We start from the raw sequence: 18624 nt of genomic DNA, 5'->3' as shown, positions 1-18624 counted from the left end.
CACAATATATTTCAAATGGAATCTAATGGAGCATTTCAGATATCCCATCTTATGGGTGACGAACATAACAAGTACAACATAAATACCCCACTTTGTGGTGTTCACTATCTTTGTACCGTTCACTAGGTTAGAAGTGAACGGTACAAATACAGACCAACCACAATGAGCCAATACACTATCACACTACACAGCTGAAAACATAAATTCCATAAGTTAACCAATAAATGGAYCACCCGTTCTACTACATTTTGCCAAAGCATAGGCCTAATTTCTCTCTATTCTCAGCCTTGCTAAGCTCCTATCCTACCTCACCCAGTGAAGGAAAAAAACTCACCATGGTCTTTCTTGCAGGGCTCTTTTGTATGTGATCCCCTTTGTGGTTAGTGTTTACGTCAATGACAGGGCTAGAGACCCTTGCCCCAGAGCCGTGGGACACATGGATGTGCACATATGGAGAGTTAGCTAGTTTTTGGTTGGAAACGTGACATGAAATACCAGTATTATGGTAGGGGACTTCCAGAGAAAAGCTCCTTTGTAAGGCGTGATGACAATGGTTTTGCTCAGGCATTTCCTGTCCATTTCCATTGTCTGCGCGACCGGCACTTTGGCTCCTCTCTGAAAGTTTAGCTGAGGGGAGCAAGCAAGCCGAGGTGCTGTGAAACAGCTTAATGTGGCGAGGGCCACATTCACGCTCCGACTGAGGGGCCTGGTTTGGAGATTCAGGACATTCAACATTGACTGTTGTTCTGTTTGTAGATGCCTTCCCAGACATTAGTCGCTGGTGTGCAAAGTGCAGTAGCACACTGGAGTGTCGGTCTAAATTTTCAGAGCGGTCAGTCTTCTCACACTCCTCCATTTTGTCTTTAGGTTTATCCAGAAGCGGAACGTTAAAATGCACCATGGGCCTGGCGTCTCTGAACTCCACTGACGGAAAGCTGCTCTTAGAGAGTCGCAGGCCGTTCATCGCCGTGGCGATGGACGCTTTCGAGGTACCCGTCTCGTCCTCCTGCAGGGGCTCACTGGGGGACAACTGGAGCTGGTGAGAAGTCTGGTAGGAGCCCCTGACTGGAGGCAGGGCGGGTAGAGCCACAGGGCTGACCGGGGAGGCTGGTGGTGTATTACAGGGGCTCCGTGGAAATATAACCAGGGAGGAGCAGCGTCTCAGGGGGACCCTGGCTTTCCTACGGGGCAGACTCCTCTCCTGGGCTGCTCTACGCTGATCTGGGAGCTCTGGCTCAAAGATGCTGCTGCTGCTGCAGTAGCCTGCGTCGCTGGCCGTGCTGCTGCTACAGGATAACCCGTCTGAGCCACTGCCTGCTCCCACCTCGCCGACCCCTGGCTCCCCGCCCTCAGTGCTGTTCTCCTGCTCTCCATTCAGCTTGCCACGGGGCTGCAGGGAGATCTGCAGAGTACTCTTCTTGCTGACGCTGCCGGTGTTCACCTTGGGTATAAATACGGATGAGTAGCGCTGTAAATTACCGTACTCCGGKGACAGKGGAGGCAAAGCCAAGGCTARCTGCCCTGGAATCACCTTCATKTGGACAGAGCTGTGYGCTAGGCTCTCTGYGGGGCTGCGGGTTGACACACAGAGACCGCTCTCCTCACCATGGCTGCTCAGGCTCTCTGAYAGAGGATCYGTGTTGCTTCTYCTCGACGCAAAGTGCAAGCGGAGCCGACGTGCCATTCGTCTARCGCTCTAATCCCTGGGAGMCAGTAGTGAGYRTGGCATGGCAAGAGACCTGCTGRGGAGGAAAAACKAACRGCGGCAAGGCAACTTCTCCGAGTCCCGTTCTGCTCTGTGATTACAATCATTAGCGGCTGCACATAGCCAAAATAGCTCTGGTGACAACCTACATTCCTCTCAGGGCTGCTCTGTAAGGCTAGTAGTCAGGGGAGGTCAGGCACTCTTCTGTGGAACCACGACCCAAACGCACAAGCCCCTCAGACTGAAGTAACCCCAGTGGTCCGCCTCTTTAAGGAGCTGAACTCAACCCAGTCACWGAGARCTGCACCAAGGCTTTAAAGGGCAGAACTCCCATTCCAGCCAAACCTCAGCCTTGTYGCAACTGTGCCTTCTGAAATATAGACAGACCGTGTCCGACACCCCCCTGCCTCTTCCAAAAGCCCCAGTCCTCCTGGTCACCTCACTAGAAACAAGAACACAGGAATCTCTTCGGCATCTCAGACTGGAGAACTGTTCATTTTTGTTTCAGGTCACTCACTCAAGACTCTGGCGCTACTGGCTCCCAGCAGCAGCTATGCTTCTAATGTTTCTCCTGCGCTGTGCCCCCACACATATTTTTACCCACTGGTATTGAATTACAGGAAATCAAGAGGAATGAGTTTCAGCAAAATTCTATATGAAACTGAGGAATGGGTGTCCTAATACACACACACTTTTTTTGTATTACTATTTTGACAGGTGAGCCCTGTAGATACAGAAATATACATATCTATACAAAAAAGCAAAAGTCAGCAAACTCAAACTGAATGCTTGAGTCCCTCGGCACACTTCGAAGTACGGATAAAGACATGAAAGCTCAGCTGATTGCACTGTACAAAAATGAAGAATTGAAAAAGAACAAAGGGCTGGAAAATGTAATAAAGAATTATCTACAAACTAGGGATGGAAAACATGTCACTTTCCATTAAAACGATAACAGAAATTCATAAAGTTCGACTCTTCCTAACTTTCCCCAGGCCTTTATAGCCTACCGTCTACAAAACAAAAATATGTTTGTGGTAACTGCACTGTGATTTGAATTTTTGGGGGGGGGGAAACTAAAACAAAATGTTTATCGTTAGATCCCAGCTTCGTTTTCACATTTAAACATTCACACCTACTACAAACAAACTTCACTCCTACAGTAGCTCGGCACATAAGCAGGCAACTTTCATGTATAAAGCAGCTCTGAAAAACAAAGGGATATATGCGGCATCACCTGTCATTCAACACCTCATGTAACAACCACAGTAGTTGGTTTAATTCCCGCTATGCTGTCATTGACATTCCACTCCATATCAACCAAAAGCTATTGTGTGAGGCTGGGGCTATTCTGGGGCATTACTGTCAGCCTGGCCTGCAGCAGGTCAGTTACATACTGTAATGCTATGAAAGTGGCACAGGCTGGATGTGATAATGACTCACCAGTTGAGACTGACGCAGTCAGGGCGACCACGCAAACCACGTGCCACATAGTGACTATTCCCACAACAACCCATGATGGGCATGGGGGTATCAGGAAATCTCAGGAGCCACTAAAGTATCAACACTGATATATTGTGTACATGTACAGTAGGTTAAGATCTGCGCAAATCTTCCATTGATATCAATKAATTATAATTTACATGAAAGTCTTGAGTCAGGCCTCTTAAGTTTGGATGAGGCCCCATCTTTACACACTTAGATGTGAGACTATCCTGGGTATCAGTCAGCAGTACTCTGTCACTCCTTGCTATCAACAGCAGCTAGGCCAGAGCCATGGCTAGTTAGCCCCACATAATTATTCAGCTATATGGCCGTTGGCAAAACAATAACACTACTAAAACAATCACTGCTTGGTCATACTTCAGTTAGTTTAATGTGTTCAGAACCAAATAGCCTACCTTTCACTCTTAATAAGACCCAAGGGGATATTCTATTTCCAATACCTGGATTTAATGGAGACAAATTGCTATAAAAAAGGTATACTAGTATTCATCACGTTAAAACATAGGTCTGTACTTTTGGACAAAACACCAGTGTTAACAACCTAGGTCTAGACTAAATGTTACTGAGGCAGTGACATACACACAAACATACCATCCTTTATGTATTGTAGGTCATACATGCAACTGGCATTCACTGCTTGATACTGGTCAGTAGACCTCATGAAATAGAGGTAACTGGGTCATTCAAAATATGTGGATGTGACAATTACAGAGACCAGAAATAAACAAATGAAATAGAGGTCGACCGATTAATCGGAATGGCCGATTAATTAGGGCCGATTTCAAGTTTTCATAACAATCGGTAATCAGCATTTTTGGACACCGATCATGGCCGATTACATTGCACTCCACGAGGAGAGTGCGTGGCAGGCTGGCTACCTGTTATGCGAGTGCAGCAAGGAGCCAMGGTAAGGTACTAGCTAGCATTAAACGTATCTTATAAAAAACAATCTTAACATAATCACTAGTTAACTACACATGGTTGATGATATTACTAGTTCATCTAGCTTGTCCTGCGTTGCATATAATCGATGCGGTGCCTGTTAATYTATCATTGAATCACAGCCTACTTCGCCAAATGGGTGATTTAACAAGCGCATTCGAGAAAAAAGCACCGTCGTTGCACCAATGTGTACCTTACCATAAAACGCCTTTCTTAAAATCAATACACAAGTATATATTTTTAAACCTGCATATTTTGTTAAAATTGCCTGCTAACATGAATTTATTTTAACAAGGGAAATTGTGTCACTTCTCTTGCGTTCTGTGCAACAGAGTCTGGGTATATGCAGCAGTTTGGGCCGCTTGGCTCGTTGCGAACTGTGTGAAGACCATTTCTTCCAAACAAAGACAGCCAACTTCGCCAAACAAGGATGATTTAACAAAAGCGCATTTGCGAAAAAGCACAATCGTTGCACGAATGTACCTAACCATAAACATCAATGCCTTTCTTAAAATCAATATACAGAAGTATAGATTTTTTTAAACCTGCATATTTAGTTAAGAAATTAATGTTAGCAGGCAATATTAAACAAGGGAAATTGTGTCACTTCTCTTGCGTTCATTGCATGCAGAGTCAGGGTGTATGCAACAGTTTGGGCTGCCTGGCTCGTTGCGAACTAATTTGCCAGAATTCTACGTAATTATGACATAACATTGAAGGTTGTGCAATGTAACAGGAATATTTAGACTTATGGATGCCACCCATTAGATAAAATATGGAACGGTTCTGTATTTTACTGAAAGAATAAACGTTTTGTTTTCGAAATGATAGGTCATTAATATGGTCAAATCCGGAAACCAAGGCTCGTATTTCTGTGTGTTATTATATTATAATTAAGTCTATGATTTGATAGAGCAGTCTGACTGAGCGGTGGTAGGCAGCAGCATGCTCGTAAGCATTCATTCAAACAGCACTTTACTGCGTTCGCCAGCAGCTCTTCGCAATGCTTCAAGCATTGCGCTGTTTATGACTTCAAGCCTATCAACTCCCGAGATTAGGCTGGCAATACTAAAGTACCTATTAGAACATCCAACAGTCAAAGGTATATGAAATACAAATGGTATAGAGAGAAATAAACCAAATTGAACATGTTTCATTATTTATTTGAGACTAAATTGATTTTATTGATGTATTATATTAAGTTCAAATAAAAGTGTTCATTGTTCATTCATTATTGTTGTAATTGTCATTATTACAAATATATATATACACACAAATCGGCCGATTAATCGGTATCGGCTTTTTTTGGTCCTCCAATAATCGGTATCGAAAAATCATAAATCGGTCGACCTCTAAAATGAAAGCCAAACACACCTGGAAGGTAGCAATACAAACAGGTAGGCTTACTCAGTGTTGGCGTACTGGAATATAAACTAGGCCTATTCATGGAGTAAAAGTTATTCTGACCATTGTCAGAATGAATCAAGTGATAACACACCATATTTACACTCCCCTACGTACTTATTTGGACAGTGAAGCTAAAACTTTTAAATTTGGCTCTATACTCCAGCATTTTGGATTTGAGATCAAATGTTTAATTTGAGGCGACAGTACAAAATGTCACCTTCATTTGAGGTTATCTTCATACATATCCGTTTTACCGTTTAGAAATTAAAGCACTATGTATCTAGTCCCCACATTTGAAGGTGTCAAGTATTTGGAGAAATTCACGTCTGTATTAAAGTAGTGAAAAGTGTCATATTTGGTCCCATATTCCTAGCACACAATGACTACATCACACTTGTAACTCTTCAAAAACTTGTTGGATGCATTTGTAATTTGTTTTGGTTGTGTTTCAGATTATGTTGTTCCCAATAGAAATTAATGGTAAATAATGTATTGTGTCATTCTGGAGTCTCTTTCATTGTAAAKAAGAATAGAATATGTTTCTGAACACGTCAACATTAATGTGGATGCTACCATGATTATGGATAATTATGAATGAATCATGAATAATGATTAGTGAGAACGTTAGATGCACAAACATCATACCCCCAAGACATACTTGTGGGGGATATTATATTTATGCCTTTGTAACTTTCTCACTCATTATTCATCCACATTAACCCTTTCCATTCGTTGAAAATGGCAGATTTTGTAATTGATATCCGCCGAAATTGGAAACCAGTGCCTGTACAGTAACATGCTACACGTGACATCAGAGMTCAGGTTTTCCAGTTCACAAGCCTGTATGGGTTTTGCTCAAGATAAACTTGAGCACCGCACGAGACAAGAGGATGCTCCCGTCCCTCCCGGTAATTGGGCTACTTTTGCACATTTGTTGTCTGAGTGAGGATAATGCTGTAAATCAGGAGGAGTTTGTGTTCTGAAAGTTGAACCGTTGAGAAATATAATAAATACCGCATTTGATGTTATACCAGCAAACCACACACTCAACAGTTCAAATGTGCACTTCACATGTCCATATTTGAAAACTCATGTCATTTACATTATCAACATTTAGGATCGCTATGTTTGATCCACAGTTACAAGGATGACATGTGTTATACCCTGGGTTGTCTTGGACACAATGAGCCGGTTTGTCGTATTGTGAAGAACATTTGCCGCAGAACACACACTTGAATGCACCCATGACTCCATTCTGTGCACCAAAATTACAACGTCTGAAGTGCCTTTTGAAAACCTAACACTAATATCATAACTAAGCTAGCCATGTTGGCAACAGAATCAGCTTTCAAATGATGCCCCTCTGACCCAGATTGCGATTTATAAATGGAATGTTTTTGGATTGCGTATACAACAGCAATGTGTGATGGTTGGGACACAGGGCTGTGTTCCAAACAAACAACTACAAGTGTGCTTGCTTCAGTTCCTCAATGGCAAAGCCATGAGAGCTCAAAAAAGGAACTTATAGTTGAGGGCTCTTTCCTTCAACTATATCATAAAAGTGCATTGAAATTGCTTAGGAACTGTGCACAGTTTGGAGAGGTGTGTGGCCACTTGGAAACACCAATATGACCTCTCACTCCAACCAATGTAATCGTTTTTTAATATCTTGCACCTACTCCAAAATGCCAATGAATATTCGTATTGTTATTGAATGTATCCAGAGTATTTTCAGATTTTCGTTATTGAAAAATGCTGTGAAAAGTACAGTAAATGTAAAATGCACATAAAATCAAAAGTGTAATGTTTGGATTCAGTCTTGTGTCAGGTGAACTGTTGTGTCCTCACCTTTGGCCTGATAATTTCCCCATAATCTCCAAAGTGTTCTTTCAATTGCTAACATGGTCATGCATATGCTTTTCAATGTTCGGCCCTATAGGTCAATTTCCACGAGTGTAAGGGGTTAATGTAGAAGTGTTCAGAAACATATTCTATTCTTATCTACAAAATGACAATACATTTTTTACCATTAATTTCTATTGGGCACAACATCATCTGAAACCCAACCAAAACAAACTGCAAATGCAGCCAACAAGTTTGTAGAGTCACAAGCTTGATGTAGTCATTGAGTGCTAAGAATATGGGACCAAATACTTAACGTCGGACTAGTTTAATACACATAAGTGAATTTGTCCAAATACTTATGAACCTCCAAAATGTGGGGACTAGATACATAAAGTGCTAACTGGTAAAACATATGTACAGGATTATAATAACTATCACTATGTCTGTGCCTTCAAGGTCATTTACACTTTTAGTAAAGTGAGTCAGCAGCAGTGGTGACAGTGTCAAAGCCACAGGCCTGGACATACTGAAGGAATATCGTAATGACTTACCAGACGATTCTCATCAAACACCTCCAGCAACAGCCGATGCTTCCTGGGATGAACCTGAAAGAGAAAAGATCGACTTCAATAAATGGGTCCAAAAACATCAACAAATTGAATCAACAACGACCGGTCATTAATCTCCCCAAAATGTTATAGTCCAAAGTTTCAAGTATCTGTCGACCCCCAGTATCTGTCAATCACAACAAATCCTTAACCTTTATTAGGTATGTCGTAGCTGAATCAGAATTAGTTAGGTAACATAGATAAATAAGATGTTTTATTTACTTTATAATGGTCATTAGAATGTCTTCTTTTGGACTATAMTGTTGGCAGTTGCATTTTCCTTTCTTCTCTAGGGAAAAGTCACTTGGGGCCCAGAGAGGGGAGAGGTCAGGCTTGTCTTTTACATGTCTGGTAATATGCAGAATATCAGAAAGGGAGAAGTCAGGTTTGAACATTGTCTTCATATGTGAATGTGTCTGTAACTATTCCTAAACCATGTGAAGGGATGGCGTGATTAATGGGGAACCAGTTAGTTATCTCCACAATGTCTGTACTCCAGTCATTCCCTCCTTTTCCCATTGGGAGGGAGGAGTATGGCAGTGTCTGGAACCATTGTATTACCCCTCTGATGTTGCATGAATCTTGACCTAGTATATGACCTAGAGGCTCAGTCCCCTCCGTGAGCTTGTCCAGGAGGGGGTGTATTTGAGATGGGAGTATCTAGAATTGACAATTGATATATGCCATTGGATGAGGTAATGTTTTGGTACTAGGAAGTACCAAGAACAAGAAGTAGAACCTCGTCTAAGAGACCAAACTGAACGATAATTTATAGCTAATGCTATCTGGCTATGGGATACTCCTCTCTCAAGTAAAAGGCCCTTTGTGAAGTTCCTAAGATCTGTGGTTCGTCATGTGAGTTGAGAGGGGTGTATCTTGGCTATAAAAGATACTAAGTATTCTCAGAGAATTCATTTATAGACACTGAATTGATCTGAGWGTCAAAGGGCTATGGTGAAGCTCATATAATTAAAGATGGAGTTTAAAATATAWCTCTGACTTGTGTGTGGTTTGTAAACTCTCCTCATTTAGTAATACAGGAAATTACCACGACATTTGGCGATGAGGATGGGATGTGAATCTTCACTCGGTGACCGCTCCTGACGACCTAGGTAAATCGTGCATGAGGGATCCCTCAAAACATGGGATCTCAGGGAAACCACACTTCGGGAACGAAGCAGATGGACCCACCTTTAATCTGAGTTTAAAATATAACTCTGACTTGTGTGTGGTTTGTAAACTCTTCTCATTTAGTAATACAGAAAATTACCACGACAGGTATAGAACTCGACCAGTTTACTATTGGTTTCTAAGTTGAAATTGAATGTTTCTTTAGAATTGGGTGTACATTCTAAACATCTCTTTCGTGGCCACATAAAGCATCGGTATGTAGAAACATGACATTTGACCTCATGTTGCTCAGAACTCACATACCATGAAAACAGTTATGCTACACAGCATAGCAAGTTCGTCACAAACACCCACAGAGAGGTAGTGGACACTTCCCCTGAGCAATTTCCTAAGAGGCCTCACAACTAGGTGAAGATTCAAAGCAAACTGATTACAAAGTCAAAAGAAAATCCACATAGAAATAAGAACATCAACACCAGCGGCATTGTTTACACCAGTGGTTCCCAAACTTTCTATAGTCCCGTACCCCTTCAAACATTCAACCTCCATCTGAGTACCCCCCTCTAGCACCAGGGTCAGCACAATGTCAAATGTTGTTTTTTGCCATCATTGTAAGCCTGCCACACACACACACGATACAGTTAATAAACATAAGAATGAGTGAGTTTGTGTCACAACCCGGCTTGTGGGAAGTGACAGAGCTCTTATAGGACCAGGGCACAAATAATAATCAATCATTTTGCTCTTTATTTAGCCATCTTAAATATAAAACCTTATTTGTTCATTGAAAATTGTGACTAACTCACCACAGATTAACAAGAAGGGTGTGCTTGAAAGGATGCACATAACGCCRCAATGTTGGGTTGTATTGGAGTCTCAGTCTTAAATCATTTTCCACACACAGTCTGTGCATGTATTTAGTTTTCATGCTAGTTAGGGCCGAGAATCCACTCTCACATAGGTACGTGGTAGCAAAGGGCATCAGTGTCTTAAAACTTCTTATGGCTGCAGGGGCAGTATTGAGTAGCTTGGATGAAAGGTGCACAGAGGTGCCCAGAGTAAACGGCCTGCTCCTCAGTCATAGTTGCTAATATATGCATATTATTATTAGTATTGGATAGAAAACACTCTGAAGTTTTATGGCAGGCAAAAACCTGAGAAGAAATCCAACTAGGAAGTGAGAAATCTGAGGTTGGTCGATTTTCAACTCATCGCCTATTGAAATCCCAGTGGGATATGGATCTGTTTGCACTTCCTACGGCTTCCACTAGATGTCAACAGTCTGTAGAACGTTGAATGAAGNCCTATTGAAATCCCAGTGGGATATGGATCTGTTTGCACTTCCTACGGCTTCCACTAGATGTCAACAGTCTGTAGAACGTTGAATGAAGCTTCAACTGTGATTTTGAGCCGGATGGGAGCTGTTTGAGTCAGTGGTCTGGCAGAGAGCCAGGTCCTGGTCACGCGCATTTCACATGATATCGACTTGCGTTCCATTACTTCTATAGACACAAAGGAATTCTCCGGTTGGAACGTTATTGAATATTTATGATAACAACATCCTAAAGATTGATTCTATACTTAGTTTGACAAGTTTATTCGACCTGTAATATAACTTTTTGAAGTTTTCGTCCGACGTTCGCCTGGACCTGCACGAGCGTTTGGATTTGTTTACTAAACGCGCTAACAAAAGTAGCTACTTGGACATAAATGATGGACATTACCGAACAAAACAAACATTTCTTGTGGAAGTGGGATTCCTGGGAGTGCATTCCGACGAAGATCAGTAAAGGTAAGTGAAGATTTATAATATTTTTATGAGTTTTGTTGACTGCACAATTTGGCGGGTAACTGTATGGCTTCCTTTTGTGGCTGAACGCTGTTCTCAGATTATTGAATATTGTTCTTTTGCCGTAAAGATTTTTTAAATCTGACACAGCGGTTGCATTAAGAACAAGTGTATCTTTAATTCTATGTAAAACATGTATCTTTCATCAAAGTTTATGATATTTCATCAAAGTATTTATGTTATTTGACGTTGCTCTCTGCAATTTCTCCGGATATTTTGGAGGCATTTCTGAACATGGCGCCAATGTAAACTGAGGTTTTTGGATATAAATATGAACTTAATCGAACAAAACATATATGTATTGTGTAACATGAAGTCCTATGAGTGTCATCTGATGAAGATCATCAAAGGTTAGTGATTAATTCTATCTCTATTTCTGCTTTTTGTGACTCCTGTCTTTGGCTGGAAAAATGACTGTTTGTCTATGATTTTGCGGTGACCTAACATAATCGTTTGTGTTTCTTTCGCTGAAAAGTCTATTTGAAATCGGACACTTTTGTGGGATTAACAAACAAGACTCCCTTTAAAATGGTATACGATACATGTATGTTTGAGGAATTTTAATTATGAGATTTCTGTTGTTTGAATTTGGCGCCCTGCACTTTCACTGGCTGTTGTCATATCATCCCGTTAACGGGATTGCAGCCATAAGAAGTTAACAGCACAATTTACCAAGGCAGTATAGTCTGAGCGCAGCCCAATCCAGAAATCTGGCAGTGGCTTCGGAATAAATTACATTTTCACAGAACCGCTTGTTGCAATTTCGATGAGGCTCTCTCGTTCAGATATCGGTAAGTGGACTGGAGGCAGGGCATAAAAGGGATAACGAATCCAGTTGTTTGTGTCATCCGTTTCGGTTAAGTACCTACGTAATTGCGCACCCAACTCACTCAGGTGCTTCACTATATCACATTTGACATTGTCCGTAAGCTTGAGTTCATTTGCACACAAAAAAAATCATACAATGATGGAAAGACCTGTGTGTTGTCCTTGTAATGCAGACAGAGAAGAGCTCAAACTTCTTAATCAGAGCCTCAATTTTGTCCCGCACATTGAATATAGCTGAGGAGAGTCCCTGTAATCCTAGATTCAGATCATTCAGGCGAGAAAAAACATCACCCAGATAGGCCAGTCGTGTGAGAAACGTCATCATGCAAGCGGTCAGACAAGTGAAAATTATGGTCAGTATGGAAATCTTTAAACTCGTCTATCAATTCAAAAAAAATTGTCAATACTTTGCCCCTTGATAACCAGCGCACTTCTGTATGTTGTAAAAGCGCTACATGGTCGCTGCCCATATCAATGCATAGTGCAGAAAATACACGAGCGTTCAGGGGCCTTGCTTTAACAAAGTTAACAATTTTCACTGTAGTGTCCAAAACGTCTTTCAAGCTGTCAGGCATTCCCTTGGCAGCAAGAGCCTCTCAGTGGATGCTGCAGTGTACCCAAGCGGTGTCGGGTGCAACTGCTTGCACTCCACTATGTCTCCCTGTCATGGCTTTTGCACCATCAGTACAGATACCAACACTTCTTGACCACCAAAGTCCATTTGATGTCACAAAGCTGTCCAGCACTTTAAAAATATCCTCTCCTGGGGCCTCCCGGGACGCTGCGCCACCAGAGACTCTGGGTTCGCGCCCAGGCTCTGTCGCAGCCGGCCGCGACCGGGAGGTCCGTGGGGCGACGCACAATTGGCCTAGCGTCGTCCGGGTTAGGCCGGTAGGGATATCCTTGTCTCATTGTGCACCAGCGACTCCTGTGGCAGGCCGGGCGCAGTGCGCGCTAACCAAGGGAGCCAGGTGCACAGTGTTTCCTCCGACGCATTGGTGCGGCTGGCTTCCGGGTTGGAGGCGCGCTGTGTTAAGAAGCAGTGCGTCTTGGTTGGGTTGTGTTTCGGAGGACGCATGGCTTTCGACCTTCGTCTCTCCCGAGCCCGTACGGGAGTTGTAGCGATGAGACAAGATAGTAATTACTAGCAATTGGATACCACGAACATTGGGGAGAAAAGGGGGTAAAATTTATGGGGGAAAAAATATCCTCTCMTGTTGTCCTTGTTTCCAGAAGAGGATGTCTTCCTTAATTGACCCCCCATAAACGTAACGGACATATACCAGGAGCTGTGCCAAGCCACCACATCTGTTGACTCATCCAGCTGTAATGCATATAATTCACTGGCTTGTATGCGAAGCAGTAATTGTTTCAAAACATCTCCTGCCATGTCACTGATGCGTCGTGAAACTGTTGTTTGATGAAGGCATTGTCTGTATAGTTTTTTTTWACCTTTTCCCCAGCATTGTCCCAGCTATATYCGTGGCAGCAGGAAGAATTAAATCCTCCACAATAGTATGGGGCTTGCCTGTCCTAGCCACTCGGTAGCTCACCATATAAGACGCTTCTAGCCCCTTCTTATTAAATGGTATCTGTTGCTTTTATACATGTCTTACTACTCGAAAGTCATCTTAATTTTCACTCAAACTCCTGTGGCTTATTTTTCAAATTGGCATGTTTTGTTTCTAAATGTCTGCGCAAGACTGAAGGTTTCACCAAGTTGTGAKATAGTACTTTTGCACATATAACAGGCACTACTCCCAATATAAGTGAACCCCAAATCAATTTAGTTATCATATTTGCACTTCTTCGTCTGTGCTTTCCCGGGTAAGGGGGCAGTAGCTCTTCGGCTGCATCAGATTCACAACTGTCAGTGTTCATGCTAGCTGGGCTAACAACAAATGTAGAATTACTGATGCTAGCATTGGATGTGCTTGTGGAAGCAGAACAACTTGTGTCGTCGACAGGTGCAGTACTGCTGATAGTAGCAGTACTATCAGTAGAGCTGTTATGTGTTTCTATGGACGCGGGCCTGACTTTTTTTTATACCATTTTCGTGAAACCAGAATGAGCAACAGCTACGTTTGGCTACATATGGACCGTTAGTGGAATTCCCGCAAGAGAGTAAYGGTTAATGTGACTGGAAGTTAATTATTTGACTAGGCTACCTGTATTTGACATTGTGTTGTTATTTCGTTGAACACTAGATGGTAAAAAAAAAATTTGGCAGTGAAACGAGGCTACTCAGGCGAGAAAAAAAACTCATAAAATATAAATGGACTCTTCGGAAAAAATATTATTTGGCGTACCCCCGACGGCATTACGCGTACCCCAGTTTGGGAATACCTGGTCTAGACAAAATGAAGGTACAATAGGACAAAGGGAAAGGCTCAGTGGCCAGACTGCATATGGAGCTTCTTTGTATTCATTCTTTTTAAAATGGCAAAAGGAGGACCAGAAAATATATTTGTACTAGCGAAAACATCCCAAGCACTTCCTACTGTAAATAAGGTGAGTATTTGTGCACTGAGTCATGACCAGATTTCAACAAGAACGAGCCCACCCAAAAGGGTCTGTAAAAGAATGAGTCATCTACGCGGATAAACTCAGGCTAGCTTCAATCTTCTGATTTCTATTTGGAGGAAGCCCATTCCCCAATAGCACAGTCCTCAGCACCACAAATGACTGGTGACCAATGTCAGCTGTGAAGCTAAAATCAAGCTCCACTCATAAGCAAAGATAGCACTGTTGTATTCTGGCTGGCTAACAAAGCACAAAAAGGTCCTTGAAAACTAGTAGGTTTCGCACCAAACATGGCTATTATTTAAATCCATCGCTAACTGGACTAATGAAAGCTAACTGGATCCTCCATCTGCTGACACCCATCCCATTTGACACAGAATACACCTTTTTTTATTTTACATAAATATTTCTCTTTAATATTTTCAAATATAGGTGTATTTCCTCTCAATSCTTAAAACAGAGTGAGAATGATCTATAACTAAAATACGTCAGAAAACCACCTGACAGAGCTGGGAAGGGGCGCACTGTGAAAGATAGCCACCACCCTGTCAGGGGAATCGTTACTAAAGCCACCGCCCCCAGGTCATTTCATGACCACTGGGAAATGAAATGTGTTTCTGTTAAAATGGGCCCTCTTGCTAAGTGAAGCCATTATTGACACTGCCACGTTGGTAAGGTGGGCCAAATAGGCCGCAACTCCTGTAGAATATATGGGAGTGCGTTCGGCAAATATAACTTGTTTACTTTATAATATATGATTAACTTCAAAAGAACAATCAAAAGATACAGATAAGAGATATGCTAGGTGTTTTAAAATATATTTTGATATTGGTTTGAACGCATGTTATTTTATCAAAAAGGTTCTAAAGATTTCCAGGACAGGCATAAACATAACAATATTCACAATAGGGACAAGTAAAACAAAGTGCAGGGAGCTGTTAGTGTTACAAYAGCTGTATCCGTCTAAGGAGAATCCACTGAGTACTGATTTACAGTACCAAGACACCATGATAGAGAAAAGCCCTGAATAGACTGTAGGAGATGGAGAAATCTCAACTGGCATGGTGACGTGATTCAAAAAAAAAAATCATATGACTGGGAGAGTGTTGAATCACTGTCCAGGGCAATGAGACATTGTGCAACAATGCCATCATTTCTAGATATGGCTAATAAGTTTCTAAGGCTTAAACATAGTGGATATTTTACTGAATGTGTGCAACTATATATACACACACACAAAAGCTTCCTGCTCAATATCCATGGCCAGAGGAATGAAAGCATTTCAAATATCTCCCTCTATCTACTGGCGAGATGGGCCAAGTCTCCTGCTATGTGGCACAACCAGATGCAGGTCTATGCTTTTTCTCCACATGCAGAAAATGTTGTTCTCCATCAAGATTACATTTTTACAACCACAATAAGCTTAGGAAACCACCACCCTAACAAACTACTCTTTTTCAAAGTATTTTTGTTGAAATAACGAATTCAACCACCGTCAGCAAAAGTTCCAGCTTTTGAATTGTGCCCTTGAACTTCAGGTCTCAAGGTACACTAACAATTCAAATTCATATCTGTGCTCCCATCTACTAAAGAAGGGTTGTGAATATTTATGTCTGCTCCTCCAACATAGAGGATCAACCTAATGAAAAACAATCAGGACAGAAGGACCTTGGCATACGCAGCTTTCCACACAAAAACCTCAGAGCAAGGACTCAGGCCAACACCAACTGACTCACTGAGGCTCTGTTTCACACCCTCAGTTCAACATTTAATCARGCTGTGTTTACATGCCCAAGATAGGAGCCAGGGGCAACAATACTCACAGGATGCTGGGTGGTTCTTACTGACCAATCACAATGCCCAACACAGTGGAGGACTTCCTGTTGGTGCTGATTATGTACAGACACCCGTAAACATTGTAAAAAAATAAAAAAAATAACGACAAGTCCGCAGACATGAACATAAAAAGTTTCGCGTTCTGACTTTTAACTTGCCGTTTGTGAAATGTTAACCTCCCAGTGAGAATCTGGAGCAGCTTCAAACACTAATAGGGAACATATTACTGGGCCATTAGGGCTAGGAAATACGGCTCTAGTTAATTGTCCATACGACATGGAGGCATGCAGCAAAATGAGATGAGATCAAGAGAGAAATAAAGAAACAGAAAGGTTGAGTCTTAAATGTCCTCAGAGCCCTGGGTAAAACAGTAACTACACAAACAATGCTCTTTTATCATACATTTGACTTACCCTGAAAAATAATTCCTCATTCCACTTCGGGTCCAATGTCTGGAAAAGACAATGTATTTAAATGTAAATAGGATACTTACAAAACAAATAAATGCTCTGTACTTATTCTGCTGTCGCAGTTACTCACCTTTTTAATTGTTTTAGTCTGAAGACTTGTTAGTTCTCCATTGACAGGGTCATAAAGGGACACTCTTGTATACGGATCACTGTGGTAGAAAATGAAAATACAAAGCTCAACTTGATGTCTCTGTCCCTTGGTGTGCACAAAGATCAAACAGTAATGTAACAGTTTTATCCCACAGGCCATATGGAGCACAAACCAATGATGTCATCATACTATAAATAGTTGCACTGAAAAAAAACACTGATCTTTTACAATTTTTTATTTACCTTTATTTAACTAGGCAAGTCAGTTAAGAACAAATTCTTATTTTCAATGACGRCATAGGAACAGTGGGTTAACTGCCTTGTTCAGGGGCAGAACGACATATTTTTACCTTGTCAGCTCAGGGAATCGATCTTGCAACCTTTCGGTTACAAGTTCAATGCTCTAACCACTAGGCTACCTGCCGCCCCAATACAATGGACATGTGTCGAAAAATAGTGTTTATTCGGCACTGCTGACTTGAGGGGAAATGATGGTGGGCTATTTAGGGGAAAAGAGCCTGGAGATTCTGAAGCATCTACTGTATACAAGCGCACAGAACTCCTGATTATAGCGCCATCTTAAGGTTGCACAGGACAGTTACAGTACAGTCTACGGCGAGTGGACAATTTAAGGAACGCATGGAAGATGACGCAAGCCTACTTAATATGAATATCATATCTTCAAAAGCAGGACAACACAAGGCTGTCTTTCAACCCACTGCTATGGTGCTGAACCTTCCATTCAACAATGCAAAACAGGACCACAGCAACTATTTTCTGTCAGTGGAACAGCACATTTTGAAGATTATTTTGCAAGTCTCAGGTTTTTGCGCTCAAGTTTGATAAATAGTATTCAATAAGTATTCTGCAAATAAGTTTGTATTTCTAAATGCACAGGGCCTTCAACAACCATATAGTATGCATGCACACCACTAGGTCCACAATGTTGACTAAATAAATAAAAAGTTCCACACACACATGGGCTCATTACCAAGTGTTTACAGTATAAACTGACAATAATCAGTTTGCTGTTTATAATGAAGTGGGTAGATGTGTAAAATGATTGGGGCAATAGACCTGCTTATGAACTCTAGATGTGTTTTGGGCAAAACAGCACACATAACTGTAATAGATGATTTAGGAGTCCAATAAGTTAGGAAGGGTCCACAGTCCACACTAAGGATCATGTAGAATCAGAATTTAGTATTTTATGGTATAACATGGCCAAARGCATGTTTCCTAAAAAGGGAGTATACCAAAGATAGGACACTGTATTTTGGTAACATGAGACACCAGAATTATACAAAGATACTGAAGCAAAGCTCGCTAACATGAGCCTGGTTACAATTCCAACCAAGTGGGTTAACCCTATGGGTGCGATGCATAGGGTTTTTGCATTTGACACCAATGACCTGGGTTCGCTTCCCTGTACCGCTGTTCGTTAAATTGGTGTCAGAATTGGGATTGCATCCGACTGTAAGGCCAGACGTGTGAGTAGTCAAAGCACGGGGATGTGATTTTGCGTTCGGAGGGGGCAGTGAAGTGATCCTCGCTAATATGAGGGTCCCTTCTCTGTCCCACCGTTCACTATAATACCATAAGAAAAGAATCTCCTGAATTTGTTAAGTGATACTGATAGATTGGATTATCCATTTGAAGACATATTTTCCTCAAAATCAAGACTGACCTGGCTCCAAGGATATCTTTCTTGGCCAAACCAATTCCAGCTATGACTTTCACTCTCAGAATTCTAGCCTCATTCTGGAAAAAAAACACAATAAGGACATAAATCACATTTTTAGCTACTTACAGTGCTATTGGAAAGTATTCATAACCCTCGACTTTTTCCACATTGTTACTTTAGTCTTACTCTAAAATGGATTA

The 18624-nt window shown here is 41.6% G+C and overlaps 2 protein-coding genes across 4 annotated transcripts in view; one reads left to right on the top strand and one right to left on the bottom strand.

Moving 5' to 3' along the window:
- Positions 1–18624, top strand: part of LOC111969121 (transcription factor 12-like) — a 345264-nt gene that overhangs the window by 129984 nt on the left and 196656 nt on the right. The gene's annotated exons all lie outside the window — the stretch shown is intronic.
- LOC111969393 (E3 ubiquitin-protein ligase NEDD4) overlaps positions 1–18624 on the bottom strand; it is a 58984-nt gene that overhangs the window by 38065 nt on the left and 2295 nt on the right. Inside the window, exons 2-6 of one of the 3 annotated variants that reach the window (XM_070445428.1) lie at positions 18428–18501; positions 16721–16799; positions 16594–16632; positions 7957–8010; positions 335–1441 (exon numbers count right to left, since the gene is read on the bottom strand). In XM_070445428.1, coding sequence (XP_070301529.1) covers positions 335–1441; positions 7957–8010; positions 16594–16632; positions 16721–16799; positions 18428–18501 — 1353 coding nt within the window. Of the gene's footprint in view, positions 1–334; positions 1442–3606; positions 3631–7956; positions 8011–16593; positions 16633–16720; positions 16800–18427; positions 18502–18624 lie in introns of those variants that run through there. The other 2 variants (XM_023995499.2, XM_070445427.1) reach the window with 2 other exon arrangements.

The sequence above is a fragment of the Salvelinus sp. IW2-2015 genome, linkage group LG10 (genome assembly GCF_002910315.2).
Source record: "Salvelinus sp. IW2-2015 linkage group LG10, ASM291031v2, whole genome shotgun sequence".
NCBI classification, from domain to species: domain Eukaryota; kingdom Metazoa; phylum Chordata; class Actinopteri; order Salmoniformes; family Salmonidae; genus Salvelinus; species Salvelinus sp. IW2-2015.
Note: the sequence above shows the minus strand (reverse complement) of the source record. Positions and strands in the feature narration are given on the sequence as shown.